The following is a 21,007-nucleotide window of genomic DNA, read 5'->3' as shown; positions in this document are numbered from 1 at the left end:
AGACACTGACAGTTGGAATTGATCCCCCAAGTGAAAAAATCTGCTCCTTGCTCTGTCCCCACACTTCACACAACTGCCAGTCAGGATTTTAGTACCTCACTCTTTAATATGAATAAAAATCCAGATATTTGAAGAAAGTCTTTTTATAAAAGAGAATAAATCAAGCAAACGAACAGAATAAAGGGAACTCAGAGGAAGCAGAGACAATGCAGGGAGCAAAAGAAAATGTAAAGCCATCAAACAGTCCCTCAGAGACAAAAGGAGGAGATATTCATCTATGAAACAAGAATAAGATGCTATAAAATGAAACATTGGAACTTAAAATCAGGATAGCTGAAAAAAACTTTACCTCATTACCTTATTTTCTCATACCTCTCTGCCCCAAGCATTCCAGGAACACTCTGCCTCAGGTATTTGCACTTGCTGTTCTCTCTCTGTCTGGAATTCTCTTCCCTGGATATACACAAGGCTCACTCCTGCATCCCTTTTATGTGTTGGTTCAAATATTTTCTCTCAATGAACTTGTCCCTCACTAACCTATCTAAGACACACATACACACACACACACACACACACACACACACACACACACCTCTCTACATCTTCCTTGATTTATTTTCCCCACAGTATTTTTTACATCCTAACATATTACACATTTTATTTGTTTATTGCCTGCCTACCCCCACTAGAGCTTCATGAGGGCAAGGATTTTTGTTTGTTCACCATTGTATCCTTAATACCTGTAGCAGTTCCTGGGTACATAGTAGACTTTCAATGAATATTTGTTGAATAAAAAGATAAAGCGTGTTGAGTAAGATAATTTGAAGAAATGCCATAGAAAGTAAAATAAAAAGACCAAGTAAGGAAAACAAGAGAAAGATAGACATGTATAGGATTAGTTCAGGAGGTATAACACACCATTAGTCCCAGGGGGGAAAAAAAAAAAAAAAAACCAGACCAAATAGAGGGAAGAAATTATAAGAAATAATGCAGAGAAACAAAAACCAAAAAATTCTCAGAATTAGGAGATATGGGTTTCCAGATGGAAAGCACCCATGTAGTGCACAGCACAATGAATAAAAAAGAAAGAAAAAACCTCACACCGATGCACCAATTTCTAGGCACCAGAAAGAAAAAAACAAGAGAGAAGAAATAACAGGACACATACTAGATTACTTTCAGGAGGGTCCGGATTCTAAATAGGAACACTGAAAATGAGTATCCTGGCCTAGAGTTTCTGTGTTCATCCAAATGAAGTATGAGTGCAAAATAAAGGACATTTTCAGACACCTGAAGCCTCAAGAATGTTATCTCCTGTGTACTTTTTTTCAGAAATATCTATCAAGACCAAGGTAGTAACCCAAGAAAGAAAAACATAGGATCTTAGCCCAGGGAAACCATGAAATCTTAACAAAAAGAAAGGTAGAAGGAGACCAGGGTTACAGTTGAGCAGCAGACTAAAGAAGTAGCCAGTCCCAATGGGAGCAGGTGGATAGAGGACTCTAGGAGGAATATTTCCGTGGGAAAAAAAAATGGAACACATAGAGTATATATGATGACTGACCAAATTGAGAGGAATTTTTTTAGTCTGGAGGAGAGTTTAGAGATGAATCAAACTTCACAGAAAAACTAAAACATGAAATATGAGAATTGTAAATTATAGCACATACCTTGACTCATTTGTGAAACTATATTTATATGGCCATAGCAACATATATACTAAATACTGACTGCTCTAAAATTATTGTAACTATACTGGGAGGATGGGAAGAGGGGATATGTATGTGTGTCTAGATGGTTGATGTAAGTAAGTTAAATTCTTACCTTTTATGATGGCACGTTAATAGATTATGTCTAACATGGGCACAGTCAGGATATAGCAAATAAGCATGTTATTGAGAAATGTGGAATGTATTAGTTAGGATACAGGCAAGGCTACTGTAGCAAGAGACCAAAGTACAGTGGCTTTAACAAGGTAGTCTAGGTGTGTGTGTCAGAGGTTCAGATTCCTTCCATCTGTTTTGCTGTGCCCTTCCTAGGTATTGCCCTTACCCATGTGGTCAAACATGGCTCACCTGTACGTGTTCCTGATGACAGGAAGGGAAAGAGAAAACAGGAAGGCATGCTTCTGTCCCTTTAAGGACAAGACTCTGTCCTTGCGTGTCTCATCTGTTCACATGCCTTAGGCCAGTCATATAGCCACTCCTGCCTTGGTGTTTTGCCAAAAATTTTGTTGCTGCTGCTTTTCATGCATAGTTACTTAATGTACTTGGACTGATGGTTTATGTTTTTTTGGAAACTGTTTAAGAAACACAACCTGTCTTAATGTTAGAAACACATGAAATGATGAAGGAAGTACATCTTAGAACTAAATGAGAAACTCCTATATCATAATAATTTAAAATAAATAACCCAATTAAATTAATGGCAAAGGCTCTGGATAGACATTTCTCTAAAGAAATACACAACTGACCAATAAGCACTATGAAAAACATACTCAATATTATTAGCACAGTCAGAAAAATACAAATCAAAACCACAATGAGAGACCACTTTACACTTGCTAGGGTGGCTACAATCAAAAAGACAGATAGTAACAAGTGTGGTAAGGATGGAGGAAATTGTAACCCTCATACAGTGCTGGTGAGCGTGTAAAATTGTGCATCCACTTGGAAAACAGCCCAGTCGTTTCTCAAAATATAAAGATAAAGTTATCATGTGGCCCAGCAAGTCCACTTGCAGGCATATACCCAAGAGAAATGAAAGTTGTACACAAATGTTCATAACAGCATTATTCCTAAATAGCCAATAAGTGGAAGCAAACAGTATATCTATCAACTGATCAATGGGTAACTAAAATGAGGTATACCTATACACTGGAATATTATTAGCAATAAAAAAGAGTGAAGTACTGATAAATGCTTCAACATAGATGAATCTTGAAAACATTACACTAAGCAAAAGAAGGCCAGTCACAAAGGACCACATATTATATGATTCCATTTATATAAAATGTCAAAAATAGGCAACTCTATAGAGACAGAAAGTAGATTGTGGTTGCTTGGGCTGGAGTGTGGGAACAATGAGGAATGGACTGCTAAAGGGTATGGGGTTTCTTTTTGGGTGATGAAAGTGTTCTAAAATTATTGTGATGTGGCTGCACACCTCTGTGAATACACTAAAAACCACTGAATTGTATGTTTTAAATCCATTGAATGGTATGCTGTGGAATTGTAGCTCAGTAAAGCTGTTATTATAAATACTATATGAGATAACATTTTACACCCATTAGGTTCGCAAAAATTAAAAGCTGTGCTGATATCAAGTGTCAGCATACAGAAAAACAATAACCCTTGTATGTTACTGGTGGTACAACCTCTTTGGAGAGTAATTTGTCAAACTTAGTAATGTTGAAAATACACAGACCCTGTGATCCAGCAATTTCACTTCTAATATTTACCCTAAGGAACTGTCACAAATGTGCAAAAGAGGAAATACTGAAAATAGTTTATTACAGCATTGTAAGAAGTCAAAAGGTCTAACAGTAGGGGACTAGGAAATCAACTGTGGGTTATTCATATACTATATAGCAGTTCAAATGAGTGTATGAAATTTATATGTATCAGTATAGTTAAATCTCAAACATAATATTGAGTGGAAAAAGTTGAAAAAGTCTATATATTTTATGTAAACATTAAAACACGAAACAATAATATATTTGTAAAAATCATGCATATGTAGTTGAAGTATAAAAACATTCTTAGAAATATTTTTGCTGACCTCAGAACCACTGGTTACTTCTGAAAACGGACAGAGGAGGAATAGTGGTAGAGCTGTAGCTCTATTTGTAGCATTTTATTTATTTAAAAAGGAAAGACTGGAAGCAAATAATGTTAACATCTGTGAAAAATGAATGGTGGCTGTGTGTGACTGTATGCTATGCCACTTTCTGTGTTTTTTGTAATATTTGAAATATTTCATATTTTAAAGTGAAAAAAATGAATCTCTATATTCAATAATACTGTATTTGCTTTTTGGTGAGCTAATTAGTCTGACAGATTGGAAACTTTTATATAAGTATGCTGCTGCTTTAAGATGATGGATGGATTTTTCAACATCACCACACAAAAGAATTCTAAATCATTTAGCAGTTGCAGTTTTATCAATCAGATCATCATGACATGAAGGTGAAAAGTTAGCTATTTCACGCAGACTCACAGAATCGTACCTTCACTCTCTCTTCAATGGCAGTTGATCAAATCAGAGAAGGAGAAAGATGGAGGAAATAATTATTCTTTTACAATTTACTTATTTCTTAAAAATTTTTATGTAGACTTTTTTTTAAAAGGCTGTATATTTTTACACCATTTTTTCCATTTGTTGGAACACTGGACTTGGTCAGAATTCAAATCCTCCTGCTGCCATTTATTAGTTATATGATTTGAGACACATTATTTAACCTTTGTGAACCTCAATTTCATTATCCATAAAATGAGTATAATTAAGATTTAATGTGAAAGTGCCTAGATAATGAATAAATATTATTTGAATCTGAAATTAGGTGAATTCATGTCTTAATAAACTTGCCATTATGGAAATGAGCTCTTTTTGGATGTGACTTGTTTGCTGCTTTGTTACAGAGAAATCAACAACTGATGATGAAGTACAGAAGTCAGACATCTCGTCGAGTAGTCAAGGAGTGATAGAAAGGAATCCTTGGGACCTCTTCTTTTGGAGGTAGCTGTTCTCATTGACTCAGAAAGTGATCAGAATCTTTTTTCTACCCAATTTGGTTTTTTTCTTATCTTCTTTTATGTTTTAACATCCAATTAATAAATTGTAAACAGAGTAAAGTTTTAAGGAACTTTTAATAATTATTTTATTTAGAAACTATTTTGACCGTTGTTACTATTTCAAAATTAAATGTGAATAATGAACATGAGAAATTTTCATAAAGATGCTACCAGAAAACTACTAGAGCTAATCGATAAATTTGGTAAAGTAGCAGGATACAAAATTAATGCAAAGAAATCTCTTGCATTCCTATACACTAATGATGAAAAATCTGAAAGAGAAATTAAGGAAACACTCCCATTTACCACTGCAACAAAAAGAATAAAATATCTAGGAATAAACCTACCTAAGGAGACAAAAGACCTGTATGCAGAAAACTATAAGACACTGATGAAAGAAATTTTAGATGATACAAACAGATGGAGAGATATACCATGTTCTTGGATTGGAAGAATCAACATTGTGAAAATGACTCTACTACCCAAAGCAATCTACAGATTCAGTGCAATCCCTATCAAACTACCAATGGCATTTTTCACAGAACTAGAACAAAAAATTTCACAATTTGTATGGAAATACAAAAGACCCCGAATAGCCAAAGCCATCTTGAGAAAGAAAAACGAGCTGGAGGAATCAGGCTCCTGGACTTAAGACTATATACAAAGCTACAGTAATCAAGACAGTATGGTACTGGCACAAAACAGAAATATAGATCAATGGAACAGTATAGAAAGCCCAGAGATAAACCCATGCACATATGGTCACCTTATCTTTGATAAATGAGGCAAGAATATACAATGGAGAAAAGACAGCCTCTTCAGTAAGTGGTGCTGGGAAAACTGGACAGCTCCATGTAAAGACTGAAATTAGAACACTCCCTAACACCATACACAAAATAAACTCAAAATGGATTAAAGACCTAAATGTAAGGCCAACACCATCAACTCTTAGAGGAAAACATAGGCAGAACACTCTTTGACATAAATTGCGCAAGATCTTTTTTGACCCACCTCCTAGAGAAAGGGAAATAAAAACAAAAATAAACAAATGGGACCTAATGAAACTTAAAGCTTTTGCACAGCAAAGGAAAACATAAACAAGATGAAAAGACAGCCCTCAGAATGGGAGAAAATATTTGCAATGAAGCAACTGACAAAGGATAATTTCCAAATTTACAAGCAGCTCATGCAGTTCAGTATCAAGAAAACAAACAACCCCATCCAAAAATGGGCGGAAGACCTAAATAGACATTTCTCCAAAGAAGATATACAGATTGCCAACAAACACATGAAGGGATGCTCAACATCACTAATATTAGAGAAATGCAAATCAAAACTACAATGAGGTATCACCTCACACCAGTTAGAATGGGCATCATCAGAAAATCTACAAACAACAAATGCTGGGGAGGGTGTGGAGAAAAGGGAACCCTCTTGCACTGTTGATGGGAATGTAAATTGATACAGCCACTATGGAGAACAGTATGGAGGTTCCTTAAAAAACTAAAAATAGAATTACCACATGACCCACCAATCCCACTACTGGGTATATACCCAAAGAAAACCATAATTCATAAAGACACATGCACCCCAATGTTCACTGCAGCACTATTTACAATAGGCAGGACATGGAAGCAACCTAAATGCCCAGAGACAGACAAATGGATAAAGAAGATGTGGTACATATATACAATGCAATATTACTCAGCCATAAAAAGGAATGAAATTGAGTTATTTGTAGTGAGGTGGATGGACCTAGAGTCTGTCATACAGAGTGAAGTAAGTCAGAAAGAGAAAAACAAATACCGTATGCTAACACATATATATGGAATCTAAAAAAAAAAAAAAAATGGTTCTGAAGAACCTAGGGGCAGGACAGGAATAAAGACTCAGACATGGAGAATGGACTTGAGGAAATGGGGAGGGGGAAGGATAAGCTGGGATGAAGTGAGAGTGGCATGGACATATGTACAGTACCAAATGTAAAATAGATAGCTAGTGGGAAGCAGCCGCATAGCACAGAGAGATCAGCTTGGTGCTTTGTGACCACCTAGAGGGGTGGGATAGGGAAGATGGGAGGGAGACGCAAGAGGGAGGAGATACGGGGGATATATGTATATGTATAGCTGATTCACTTTGTTATAAAGCAGAAACTAGCACACCGTTGTAAAGCAGTTATACTCTAATAAAGATGTTAAAAAAGAAAAAGAAATTTTGATAAAGGCATTCTAATGGTCAGATGAAAACTGAAGACAACTGTCTGGCTTTGCTACTTCTTTATTATAGTTAGGACTAGTTGGGAAAATAAAACTTTTAGAATTATTTAGCTAGTGCTAATTTCTACTGTAGAATTTCACTTTTGAGTAAGGGATGCCTCAGTTTATTACAGTAGGTGTTTTCCTGACCAAAATTTTTTAACTATTTATGTAGACATTGTAAGAGAACTTACTATTTTAACAACTCTGTCAAATTTTTTAAAATGAAGAACTTTTAATCTTGAATTACTTTGTAATTACTGTGTAATTTTCACCCGTTTTTTTCCTATCTAATCTTTCCTCCCTCTGTTCTCGAAACAGATGTTTTGTTTCCAAGCAGGCTCATCACCTTAAGTACTCCTTCTTCATACATGAATGTTTAAAAACACATACATGTGTGTATATATACACACTCATTCCCCACAAATTAGGCTTTTCCATCTCTAGGCCTAATTTTATTTTTTTATATGTATGTTTATTATATACATGCATATACTTAAATATAAATATGTGTATTTAAATCATACATGTATTTAAAAATAAATATCTATATAAATAAAATAAATTCTCCTTTCCTGTCCTTCCTCAAGACCTTCTTTCTGGTGAAGTCTTCCTAACACTCAAACTTGTATAGGTCTCTTGATTTTCTAACTCCTTTATACATTTTTTTCCTACTACCCTAACTATTCTTCTGTTTTTTGTATGAACCATAATTCCCTCTACCAACACTGCTAACGTGAGAACATTCTCAAAATTTAGTGCTTGGTTTTTTAGCCCAAGTAATATCATTTGCTTCATCTTTTATCTCTTTAGAGATGACTCTCAAATATGTACTTCTTGCTTTAACCTCTTTCCGAACTCTATTCCTGTACTTTTAACAGGCTGCTAAATATTTTTGACTCTCCTGTTAGCAAGTTCCCCCTCAAAACCTAAATTCCTTTTTCCCCTCCAAGTTATACAAGCGCTTTGTTACTTTAGGCTGTTGGTTTTAATGATTTTTATTAGGGGAATGAGCACGTATTTTATAGTGTTGTAAAATATAAAAAACATTGGCCATTGAAGCTGGATAGAAACTACTCTCTGGGTGAGTGTATAACATATAACTGGGAGAGGGGAAAGCCACCACATGTGATGGACTCTGATGTTTTTATTCTTTTCACAACCCCTTAAATTGATTGCATGACACATGACTGCCTTTGGAAATAGTGTTAAAATAAGTATAGTAAAAATGTTAATGGTAGAATCTGTGTGGTGGATATACAGATGTTCACTACAAAATTATTTCAAACTTTGCTATATTTTAAATTTTTTAATATAAGCCATTAGAGGAAAATAAGTTAAAGAAAGAAAGTACTTTAGGCTCATTTCCCGCTATCCCATCTCTTCCCGGCCTTGGTTCCTGTCCCCATCCTGCTACTTGGTTACACTTGGGCCCTTCCCATCCTAGGATGAGACCTGACCCATCCTAGCATTTATTGCTTATCTCCTCTACTCTGCAGGATATCAGTAGACTAGTATCTTCATATCTGCTAGTTTTTCTGTGGCGGTTTCTGTCTGCCTTCTCAGTGTCCCTAAGTGTAAAACTGGCCTAAGAACTTTATAGCTCCTTTCATTCATTAAATATTTATGAAATGTATTTTCTGCATATAATGCCATTTGAAGATACTGAAAAGTATAAGATATAGAGGTCCTTGAGATTTGTGGAGTTCCTGTAGAGAAGTGTAGTCATTTAAATCCCAGTTTTACCACAGGTTCTTCAGAAACCACAAGAGATCAATAAGGAGAGCAAATAGATGATCCACAAACTGAAACAGCACAACTGGAGCCAGAGAATACTACTACTGCTTAATTTACATAGACATTTGTTATTTCTGTGTAAGAAAAATCTATAACACTTTAAAATGAACAGAAATGACAGGAAAACATCCATTCAAAACTGCTATAAGAAGAAAGCATTTTTTTAGATGATGAAATTATTACCCTGAAAACCACTATGAATCAAAGGAAAACTGTAACACAACATTACACATGAATTACATGTCATTAGGCATTTTCATATATGAAAACACACATCAAATTAGAAGTTCCAAAAACTCAGAATAGAAATGTATTTACGTTCTTGACTTCAAGGAGCTAATAATATTTTTATTTATGAGCTATACAGATGTGAAACTGAGACTATAAAATACAATTACTTTTATAGACTTCAAAGTTGCCTTCATTGACAACCTTTTCTAACCCTTCTTCTGTATCTCCCAATCCTGCCTCATTGCCTTAAACTTTTTGAAATCTAATCCAGGGCGGCTAAGAGAAGAAGTGGTAGAAAAGCCACCACGAGATTGTTTATTGACTTATCCAGGCTGCAGTCTAGAGCTGCACTGTTCAGTAAGATAGTTACACATGGCTATTCAAAGTTAAATACAATGAAAAATTCAGACATTTTTGCTGAATGTCTGGTGAGAAAAATTCTCACCAGCCACATTTAAAATGCTCCATACCCACATGTGGTTAGTAGCTACTGTATCGGACAACACAGAAAGAGAACATTTCCATCATTGCAGAAAGTTCTATTTGACATCAGTCTAGAGGGGCCTGCTCAGGTGGAAGATCTGCACATCTAGAAGGTGACCAAATATCCACCATATTGTGAGAAATTCTCACCATACAATTTTCAATATATTTCCCCCTCCTTTTTCTTAAACATAAAAAGGTAGCACGAGTTAAGAATAAAGGTATTGGAGGTAATTTCCTCACACTTAAAGAGAGAATGGTGGGACTTCCTTGGCGGTCCAGTGGTTGAGATGCTGCGCTTCCAGTGCATGGGGCGCAGGTTCGATCCCTGGTCAGGGAACTAAGAATCCCACATGCCGTGCGGTGTGGCCAAAACAAAAACAAAAGAGAGTGGTATTAGAATTTATAGACTTTTTTTTTTTTTTTTAAAGCTCCTCATTCTCCAGTGTTCTTTGCTGTCTAAGTTTCTCTACCTCCTATTCAGAGCTCTGCATTATCTGACTCTAACACTGCTTATTTCCTATTGCTCCACAAGAAAATTCTGCTTTAGTCACAGAAGTCTCCCTATACCTTGCATGTGCGTTCAGGCCTCCTTACCTCATGTTATACCATTCCTTACGTTGCTTTGTGGCTCTTGACACTGTTGACCACCCACTTCCCTCTTCCTTAAAACTCCTCATGAGCCTCTTTTATAAAACTATCTCTTTGCCTCTCTGGCTGCTCCTTAGCCTTTTCCTCAGATTTCTCTTTCTTTACCTGCCTCTTAAATGTTAGCATCCCCCAAGGTTCTGGCCTTGGCTCTTTTCCTTTTGTTTTTTATTCTGTGCACATTTCCTGGACAGTTTTATCAACATCTATGTCTCTGTCTATATGATGTGTTCATGTGTGTGTGTGTGTGTGTGTGTGTGTGTGTGTAAAATACCAATTAGGGTTTTCTGATTTGAAGCAACAGACACCAATTCTGACTAAGTTAAGCAAATGTGAATTTATTGGGATGCTATTTGGATACCACAGAACTGTGCTTAGAAATAAGGTGAAACCAAGGCATCTTATGGAGGCTAGAAAGCAGAAACTGTATGAATGGTCTCTTCAAAAGACCCATCTGGACAGTGCCCGGCTGCCAGAATGAATGTGTTCCAGCCATGTTCGTTCTTTTTGTAATTCTCAAGGCTCACATTTAGGGAGGAAGTTTCCCAATGGCCTGATTAAGAATCCCATGGGGGCTTCCCTGGTGGCGCAGTGGTTGGGAGTCTGCCTGCCAATGCAGGGGACACGGGTTCGAGCCCTGGTCCGGGAAGATCCCATATGCCGCGGAGCAACTAAGCCCGTGAGCCACAATTACTGAGCCTGCGCATCTGGAGCCTGTGCTCCGCAACAAGAGAGGCCGTGATAGTGAGAGGCCCACGCACCGCGATGAAGAGTGGCCCCCACTTGCCACAACTACAGAAAGCCCTCGCACAGAAACGAAGACCCAACACAGCCATAAATAATAAATAAACTTAAAAAAAAAAAGTATAAGTATAAAAAAAAAAAAAAAAAAGAATCCCACGAGACTATTAAATGGGGAAGAATTAACTCCTCAAAGGAAATCGGATATTCTGTGGAAGGGGAAAAGATGATTGTAGTTAAACAAAAACTAAATGATACTGTATGTACCTGTAAGTCAAAAATGTCTGTCTTTAGCCCATATCTCTTTTCACAGCTTCCCTTTCATCATATCCTGTTGCCTTTTGAACATCTCTACCAGAAAGTTCCTCAGTCATTTCAAATATAACATTTCTAAAACTAAATTTATAATTGATCCCTTTATCTCCTGTTTGAAAAAAGAAGGAACGTCAAAAAGTTAAAAACTAGATTTTTTTTCCCGCTTGAATCCCCTTTGTTAGGGAAAGGCACTTATCTACCAGAACCCTAAAGTCATTAATGAAGGATCACCCCAAGTGCTTGTTCCCACAGCTGCTAGAGATCACCAAATGCTGTTTGTTCTGCCTCTGTAGAGTTCTCTTCCATCACTTCCACTGCCGTTGCCTTGATTTGGGCTCGCATTTGAACTGGAGTATCACAATAGCATTGCAGTTTGTCTGCTTGCTTCCAGTGCACATGCCACACCCCCTGCCAGAAGGATCTTTGTTAAAGCAGATCGTGTCAGTCTCCTGCTTAAAAACATTGCCTTCGAGATGATCCCCGTGGCCTTTTTTTCTTTCTTTTTTTTTTTGGCTTTTCCTTGAAGCTTTTTCAAAAAAACTTTTTATTGTTAAATATAACACAAATATGACAAGTACGTACAAGGTGATTTCTTCTTTCTTTTTTTAAACCTCTGAGCTGTTTCCTCCGTTTTGAATGTTCTTTCCACCCCTCGCCCACCCGAGTTACTGCTGTGTCCTTCAAGCCTCAGCTCAGGTGTCATGTGGCCTCCTCCGAGGAAACCTTACCCACAACAGTCACCCCTTTGCCCATTTGGGTGCTTCACTCTGTGCCTAACCTTTATGAATTCCTCCATTGTACTACAATGTGACTACACGTACTTGTTTTTTTCCCTTCAGAGACTATAAAATTGTTGAGAATATGTGTTTTATTCCCAGAACTTTGTCCAGTGACTGACACTTCGGTGTTACTTAGTGAAGCTTGTGTAGTCATTTACAGCGAGGGCCCTGTGAGAAGCCCTGGCCAGTGTGAACCCTGCATTGACACCCAACGTGGTCCTCTTCAAAGACTGATATCCTGGGTAGAGAGAAAAACCCCTCCAACTGATGATGCTGTACAGAATGGAGTGGCATTTGTTATCATCTCCTGTGTGTAGCTCAGTGTCAGCCCAGCTGTCAGGACTTGGAGAAACAGGAAGATTCCTTCCTAGGAGCACACTTGGAAGTTAATTATATGCACAACATATGAGGGAAACTTGTAGGATAAGAACAAGTATTAGCAGGTTATATTAATCAGACACACTTTTAGAAATTAAAGATGTTTGTATATTCATAGGAATAGTCTCAAAGGATTCCTTGAAATGTTACCCATCTCTTGGGGGTGGGATTTTGGCAGATCTTAGACTATCTACTTAATTTTCATACATAAAAAAAGTTTTAAGTTTTATTTCATTTATAATTAAAAAAAACAAAACATACGCCTTTCTAGCACAGGACAGGCTGTCTGTATCTCAGGAGAAGTTCAGCAGGACCTCTCTGCAACTGTGGGGCAGCCTCTGTTATCCTGCTTTCCAAGCCAACCTTTTCTGGAGAAGCTCAAAAGAAATATGATGCCCAGACTTCTCAGAGGAAACGATGAGTCCATGTAACCAAGGCCAAACAGAGACCTGGTGAAAGTTCTGTACTCCCTGTAAGGCTGACCAGCTGCATATTCCAGAAGCCAGCTACTAGAATAACTTCCCAGCTTGGCAGTGAGGTCAGGTGCAGTCAATGGGAGAACTTGGAGAAGTCCCAGAAAGTCTGTGGAAACAGGAGACTGCAGCGACTCCAGGCCTACTGCAAAGGAAGTTTAAATCCTTTGGATTTCACAAATGCCTTAAAAATAATTGCACTGAGTAGTCCAGGTGAATCCCTGGGCCTTGCTGGTGCTCGAGGTCTGCACCACCAGCCCTGTGCCCACTGCTGGACAGTCTTCAGATTGGGTAGAGATGATCCCAGGAGTGGGTCTCAATCTCTCCCAGCCCCTCGGCAGACAGTGGATAACTTCCAGACATAGAGACAGACATGGAGAGTGAAAAAAGCAAGGGAGGGCTTCCCTGGTGGCACAGTGGTTAAGAATCCACCTGCCAATGCAGGGGACACAGGTTCGAGCCCTGGTCCGGGAAGATCCCACATGCCGTGGAGCAACTAAGCCTGTGCACCACAACTACTGAGCCTGCACTCTAGAGCCCGCGAGCCACAACTACTGAAGCCCACATGCCTAGAGCCCGTGTTCCGCAACAAGAGAAGCCACCGCAATGAGACGTACGCGCACTACAACGAAGAGTAGCCCCCACTCGCTGCAACTAGAGAAAGCCCGTGCACAGCAATGAAGACCCAAGGCAACCAAAAATAAATAAAATAATATCAATAAATTTATAAAAAAAAAAAAAGCAAGGGAAACTGTGGCTTTGAAGATAGACAGTGTCACTAGGGAGGCAGAGAGCAAGGAGCTAAAAAGGACACCCTGAAAACTAGATGGAAAATAGAAGAAGGTAGTGCTTTAGAAGCTGGATGGTGTGGCCCTTGGAAGTGGTTCACCATGAAATGGCCAAGTTTTTTTACTTGCCTGTGTTTTGATATCAATCCTGTTTCTTGCTCTGAACTATGATACTTTGTTATACCCAAACCGTTCTTTATTAAACTCTTTTAAGAGACCAAAAAGAAAAAAGAAAGTTAAATTGTATTTACACTGATTCAATTAATAGCTAAGAACATTTTAAAGAATTTTTAGATCTTCTTTTTAAAAAATATGTCTGTATTTCAGTTATCCCTATTTTAATATAAACTGCCAGACAAATATATATACATATATATATAGATCACCTGTTATGAAATTTATAGCTAATCTGACTTTAAGAAAACAATTAGATATGAGGGTGCTTTCCTGTGCTCATCTAAATCCAAAATAGTTTACCAAAGGGTTTATCTAGTGTTGAGGTTTTTAGATTATTAATCACATCCCTCTCCTCTTTGCATTATGAACTAAATGAAAAATAGTCACAACAGTCAGGTGGAATAAAAATAGTTTTATTTCTTTTTGTTCTTGTTAAAGAAAATATTAGCAGTATTTTTAATGAGAACAGTGCTGTACTTCATTATTTTTTAAAATCTTGGTTGAATGCTTTGGGACGCAGTGATTTGAAGATGTAGTTTCAAGTTCAGTTTATTTTAATATTTGGCTTAAATTATCAGCTGTAAAAAACACCTCACAAAAATGAGGTAGATACAAATGGAAAAATATATCATTGGATGAGTTTACTAAGTCATGATACTCATTTTGAAATCCTATCTACCAATTATGCAAAGGTTTTTCTTCAAATTTCAACATTGTTTTTTTTTTTTTGGCCACGCTGTGCAGCTTGCAGGATCTTAGTTCCCTGACCAGGGATTGAACCCCTGCCCCGGCAATGAAAGCACCGAGTCCTAACCACTGGACCTCCAGGGAATTCCCTGAATTCCATCTTTTTTGATCTCAAATAGTGATTCTCCAAATTAATCAAAAGGAGTTGAATTTTCCTTTTTTAAAACAGAGGTTTTTAAAGCCCATTGAAACTCTTATTGGAGGAATTTTGCACAGGGAAAAGGTTTTGTTTCTAAATGTTTTACACTGAGAAGATAATTTTTATAAGTGGTGTACATCATTTTCAGCAACAAAATTATGACTGTGGTAACATTTCAAAACATCCATTTTCATGTGCTATCTCTATAGCATAAGTGTCTTTTTGAAAGCAGTTTATTTTTTATTCATTGTTAAAATTTCATCTTTACCCTGAAGGAACAAAATTAGGTGTGTTTATTATTTGGAAAATACCTGCTTAGTAGGATATTATCATTAGCACCCAGCATCATAGAAAAGGTCAGCAAACTTGGGACACTTAACCTTTTGCAAAAACAAAAATGAGTAGCCCATCAACATTGCTGGATGGCTTAAGTCTTTTGCCACTAGTAGCCAGCAAACCCCTGTATGATACAAAGGGTGGTTACGTCTTGTTACAAAATTCTATAAATGTTCTACTTTTTAAAGGTCTTGTTTTTATTGCTTGTATACATTCTATAGCAAGTAAACTGTAATATGTTGCGATAAACAGAAAGATAATAAATAAGGTACCGCTGTCAACCTCTGCATTCTGGATCTTCTCTCAGATTCCGTGGTTTGTGATATGTGACTAGACTGAGTGAGGCACCAGGGTGTCAATATGTTAATTAAGCTTAATTTCTTCCTTATGTTTTAGATTATGCTATAAATAGAGATTGCGGCTTCTTTTCCCTGCACCCCTGTGGATATTATGTCCCCTTGGGGCATGTACATCTTCTTTTGGAGGTCTGTGGCTCCATCACAGTGCATAGAAGGCCCTCTGTGATTTGGCTCCTGTCCACCTCTCCAGACTCACTGCCTGCCTGTGCCTTGTGCTCCTGCAGCTCCAAATGGCTTTTTTGTTCCATTATGTGCCATGTTCTCTCCTCTGCCTAGAATGTTCTTGCCTCATTCCTCCTCCCCTCTTCCACTATGCCTTTTATAACTCAGATCAGGGTCTGTAAGGAGCCTTTCTTTGCCCCCCACCTCGACCCCAAATAAGTATCCGTCTTTGTGCTCACAGAGTAGTCTGTGTATGGCTCTGATACTGCATTTCTCACTGGTATTTTATTATGCTTATGTCTCTCTCCCCACTGCAAGTTCCTTGAGGGTAGACACCAGGTCTTAACCTACAGTTTACAGATGTTTATGACTGACTGAATGGGTCAGTCATTTACTTCACATTTGCTGCCATAAAATTTCTTTCCAAGGAAGACGTTTGACATATTCATTGATGCCTACTTGAAACATGAGTGTACAGTCTGTTTAAAAATCCTGTTCCCTCCACAGAGAACATGCAATGTTAAATCTTCTATTCAGTCCCCCTTTTTTTAAGTTGGCATATATTTCCAATCTCTTTTTCAGTAGAGAAATGTATATGTGTATTTTTCTTCTCTCTTTTAACCATAACCCCTTAATCGTTTTTTTGGCTTTGCAGGCTTTGGATGGATTTTTCTTTGTTGTGAACTGTGAAGGGAGAATTGTATTTGTGTCAGAAAATGTGACCAGCTACTTGGGTTACAATCAGGAGGAATTAATGAATACCAGTGTCTACAGCATACTGCATGTGGGTGATCATGCGGAATTTGTGAAGAATCTGCTACCAAAATCGCTAGGTAAAAGGAATGTGTTTTTTAAAAGAATATGAACTCTCTATAGCTTCCCTTCACATAATATATATAATATATTATTATATTTATAATATATAGTATTATCCTAATATATATAATAACATACTAAAAATATTTTAAAATTTAATTTCAGCCTGAGATTAAATATGGAGGAGGAGTGTCATCAAATAGCTGATAGAGAGCATTCCTTTTATCCTCTTCCTCTAGATTATGCCACAATTATGTGACAGTGTTAGGAGGCAGAGCAGTTAGTTGCCTTGCCACAAGAAGCTTCTGCTTGGAATTCCCTTTGTTTTCAATTTTAATTATGTACAAGGAAGAGACAAATGTATATAATGTATCCTACCACCTTGCTCAAAGAAAAGAAAAAAGGGAAGGAAGGAGGGAGGAAGGGAGGGAGAGAGGAAAGAGGGTAAGGAGGGAGGAAGGAATACCCTTCATATTACATACTTATTAAAATTAACATTTTTTGGATGTGAGTGGTTTCAACTCAGTAGTTCTAAGTATGGTTGGATGGGTTGTTCACTGCTAAAGGAGCCTAGCTGAGAGTATGGATGGGGCCTGATTTCCAGCTTGTGTTCTGTTCACTAAACCATGTGCCTAGTCTTTAGCCTGTATGTGCTCCAAAAGTTGGGGGAGAGTCTTGGCTAGAAATCCTATGTAACTAAACGAAACATGCAAATAAAATGTTATCCATAGCTCTTAATTTTCTATGTTGTTCACTCAATGAAGTGGAAGCCTATTTCTTCTTGGAAAAGAGTAGTATGTGTTTATAGTAACTGGAAGCCTGAAACAATTGTTCCTCTTAAAATCGCTAGTTTGATACTTGAGTTACCAAGGGGTCTTAATGTGTTACAGAATTCTAGAGTGTAAGTGACTTTAGAGATAATACAGTGGATTGCTTTATTTTAAAGACAAGGCAAAGATTAAGTCATTAACCCAAAACTCACAGCTAGTTCAAAGACGAACCAAGACTCCTTACTCCAGTATAGGTTTGTTTCCATGATTTCCTCTAACAGTTATAGAGTGATGAGATAGTAAAAAGGAAGGAGGTTCAACGGCGAGTCTACGGTAAGAAAACTGTTGGGAATGGGGAGCTGAATAGCTGAAAAACCCCTCTGACTGCCACCATGGTTTGAATATAACATTGTAACTGGGAAATGGTGACCCGCCACACAGTGATTCTCACTTGAAATGTGCAGTTATCTTCTCTATAACTGAATTCACTTTTCTTATACTGAATCAGGTAACATTTCTGTTTTAACAGTCATTTTTATGTAATGATTACCCACTATATTCAAGGCATTGTAGCATGCAGACTGTGTAAATAAAATAAAGAGCAAGAAAAAATGATTTAAGAAACCAAGATTGGTCTCTGTCTATTCTAAATATTTTTTTTGAGTCACAGGCTCATTTGAAAAACTTTGACTCCTCCAACCAAAAATGTGCACACACACGCAAGCCATCCTTAAGCATCCATGCCTACCAGGTTAAAACCCTTGCCTAACAACAGACCTGTGATTTTCAGTCATTTTTTTCATTGCCAGGGTATAACAGGAAACAAGTGGAAAAGCTCATTAATTAACTGCTGTAAAATTCTGAGCAAAAGAGCAATAAGCTATTAACTTTTTAAAGCTATTAATTTTTAATTTTGTTTTTATCTGTTTATAAAAGCTGTTAATGAATTAAGGTATTTGTAAGACCTTATCTTTGAGGGAGGAAATCCTATACAATTTCTTGAAAATTTTACATTTTTCTAATTGGTAAACATTTAGCTTTGCTAAGGAAGATAAGTATCCTATTCCCTCAGGATAATGTTGGATCTGAGGAAGTCTGTCTTTTAATCTGAGTAGCTAATTAAGCAGATGAGTAAAGGTATGTCTTTTGTATCTTCACAGTTTGTACTTTTTCACCTTTTTCACAGGCATATAATCAATTTTTCTTTCACAGTAAATGGAGTTCCTTGGCCTCAAGAGGCAACACGACGAAATAGCCATACCTTTAACTGCAGGATGCTAATTCACCCTCCAGATGAGCCAGGCACCGAGAACCAGGAAGCTTGCCAGCGGTATGAAGTAATGCAGTGTTTCACTGTGTCACAGCCAAAATCAATTCAAGAGGATGGAGAAGGTAAAGACAAAGGGTGATTTTAAGGTGTTTGACTGCTTTTTCCAAGGTTTTAGGAACAGAGAGGAAGTTGATTATAAACTGCCTTCTTCAGATAGTATTTTTGGTTATTATATTATATATCATAGTGGCAATTCAATTTGCTCTGTATTTCTTAATACTTAAGAAAAAAATTGCTAGCATCTAGAATTACCCATTTAAAATGCCCCCAAATCCTCAGTTTTAAGCTGACATTCCCACTAAAATGTCAAATTCAAACCAACTTGCTGCCTAGAAATAAGAGCTGTAACTAACTGCTGCCAGTTGGAAATGTACCAGATGCAGCAGGCTGTTGAACAGCTCTGATTTTTAGAAAGTTTCAAGCTTAGAGTGTACGGAACACTGGAGAATAGAGTTAGCATTTTTGAGGCCATACAAGGTAATTTATAAGGAGAAAGCTTATGAACAGATGAAAACACAGCTGAAGCTCTAATATGAACAGGGTATGAACATGGTATTAGTTAAATTTGTTACAGTGGATGAGTTTTCCATGCAAGCTTAAACTAACCTAAGTTAAGAACACCACAAATTGGAAATTGGAGTAAGGACTAGGGTAGGTAGCAGCCGAGAAGTCAGTCAGATGCAAAAAAGGCCGTGTATGTAGTGAGTCTCACCAGGGCATGGGTGACACAATCAACTGGGGACTTTTTACAAAATACACATGCAAGCCTGTCTTATATGACTGAAATTCTTATTTAGTTGTGTGATATTGCGTGTAACCTCTTAAAAAAATTTGGAAATGGGACTTGCAAAAAAAATTACAGATCCTAAAAACATAGAAGTCCTCTGTCAAGGGCAAAATAATGCTTCTTCAGAAACAGTTAAATGTTTTTTTCATATGATAAATTATTATCTGCACAGTGGTTATAGGAATAATCTTTGTAGCCATTAATGAATATAGGAAACGGACTAAAAAACTGTATTTTATAAACCACTATGTTGCTTAAATGTAGCCAAAACTACTTCTTCAAGTTGTTTTCATCCAAGTACTTGAGATGCATCAGTCTCCTCTAGTTTATGTAAGAACATTCAATGGGAAGGGATAATTTATTCTAACTAGATCTCTACCTGGAGCTGCCAGTTTTTAGTTGCGAGCAATTTTATTTCTAATATTATACTATTAGATCAGAGTGACTCCAATATTGTGTCAGATCATATAACATGTACTGTTTTTATAAAAACCATTAATGGCAGGTGGTAGATGTGAACCGCTTTCTACCCTCTTTCCTTCAATTTCCCCTTCTTGTTTTGGGCAGATTTCCAGTCATGTTTGATTTGTATTGCACGGAGATTACCTCGGCCTCCAGCTATTACGGGTGTAGAATCCTTTATGACCAAGCAAGATACTACAGGTACTAGCTGCAAAGTTCAGAATGTTCTATCAGTATTCATGATGTGACTATGCCCTTAAAACTAATTGTGTCCCTCTGTTCTCTGCTGTTCAGCTTCTGTTCACTAGTCCTGTACAGAAAACATTTCCAATGTGGTCTTGATACTGTGCATTTTAGATACTGTCATCATTGTTATGGCAGGGTGCTGGGGAGAACATTATTTTGTAATTATGCACATCTATATTCTGATTATAAATTATTTTTCATAATCTATGGAAAAAAATTTGGCAATGTAGATATTAATGTATTTATTTATAAACAGATACAAAGAAGTGGTTTTAATATTGTGCATAAATGTATCTGGCTATTTCCTTTTTCCTTTATTCTTTGTCTTTAAATTTATTCAGCACATACTGATTGAATTCCTAGAAGTGCCTGTCACTATGTGTGATTGCTCAGGGTGTACCTGATTGAGCAAAAAGCAATGATGTAATTACAGATTTGTACTTTTTTGATGGAAAAGGTGTGAAATGGTATAAGGGAAGCTAATAGGGAGGTCCTATTTTAAAATTAGCTGGTTAACAGAAGGCCTGTCAAGCTGATATCGCGCCCCTAGGCCCCAAAGGATGAGGCTGTGCCAGCTGTGCAAAGTGTGGGTGTTGGAAGGGCGCGTTGGGCATGGGGCATGGTGCAGAATGGGTGCTCCTGACTGAGGAGGCAGAGCTGCAAAAAGCCCTGAGACAGAGGAGTATGTTAGAACTGGAAGAAGGGCAGTAGAGCCACAAAGGGAGTAATTGTGAGCGTACCTGAAAATAAGTCCTTCTTTTTAAAGGCCTACTTCAGATTTGATTTTCAGCAAAAACAAATTGTTACTGTTCTTTATAATTTATAAAGTATTTCTCATATACTGTTTAATCTTTTTTGTTAATTTTTAAAATTTCTTAAATTTTTAAAATTTTTTGGCTGCACCACGCGGCATACAGGATCTCAGTTCCCCGACCAGGGATCAAACCCGTGCCCCCTGCAGTGGAAGTGCAGAGCCTTAACCACTGGACCACCAG

At 37.3% G+C, this 21,007-nt stretch overlaps 1 protein-coding gene across 1 annotated transcript in view; it reads left to right on the top strand.

Moving 5' to 3' along the window:
- Window positions 1-21,007, top strand: part of NCOA1 (nuclear receptor coactivator 1) — a 258,345-nt gene that overhangs the window by 160,118 nt on the left and 77,220 nt on the right. Inside the window, 5 exon segments of the mRNA XM_036872881.1 lie at window positions 4,641-4,703; window positions 4,706-4,737; window positions 16,257-16,434; window positions 18,400-18,579; window positions 19,872-19,967. Of these exon segments, the coding sequence (XP_036728776.1) occupies window positions 4,641-4,703; window positions 4,706-4,737; window positions 16,257-16,434; window positions 18,400-18,579; window positions 19,872-19,967 (549 nt within the window).

This window comes from Balaenoptera musculus, chromosome 13, assembly GCF_009873245.2.
Source record: "Balaenoptera musculus isolate JJ_BM4_2016_0621 chromosome 13, mBalMus1.pri.v3, whole genome shotgun sequence".
Classification (NCBI taxonomy): domain Eukaryota; kingdom Metazoa; phylum Chordata; class Mammalia; order Artiodactyla; family Balaenopteridae; genus Balaenoptera; species Balaenoptera musculus.
The sequence above is the reverse complement of the archived record's forward strand: the minus strand, read 5'-3'. Positions and strand labels throughout refer to the sequence as shown.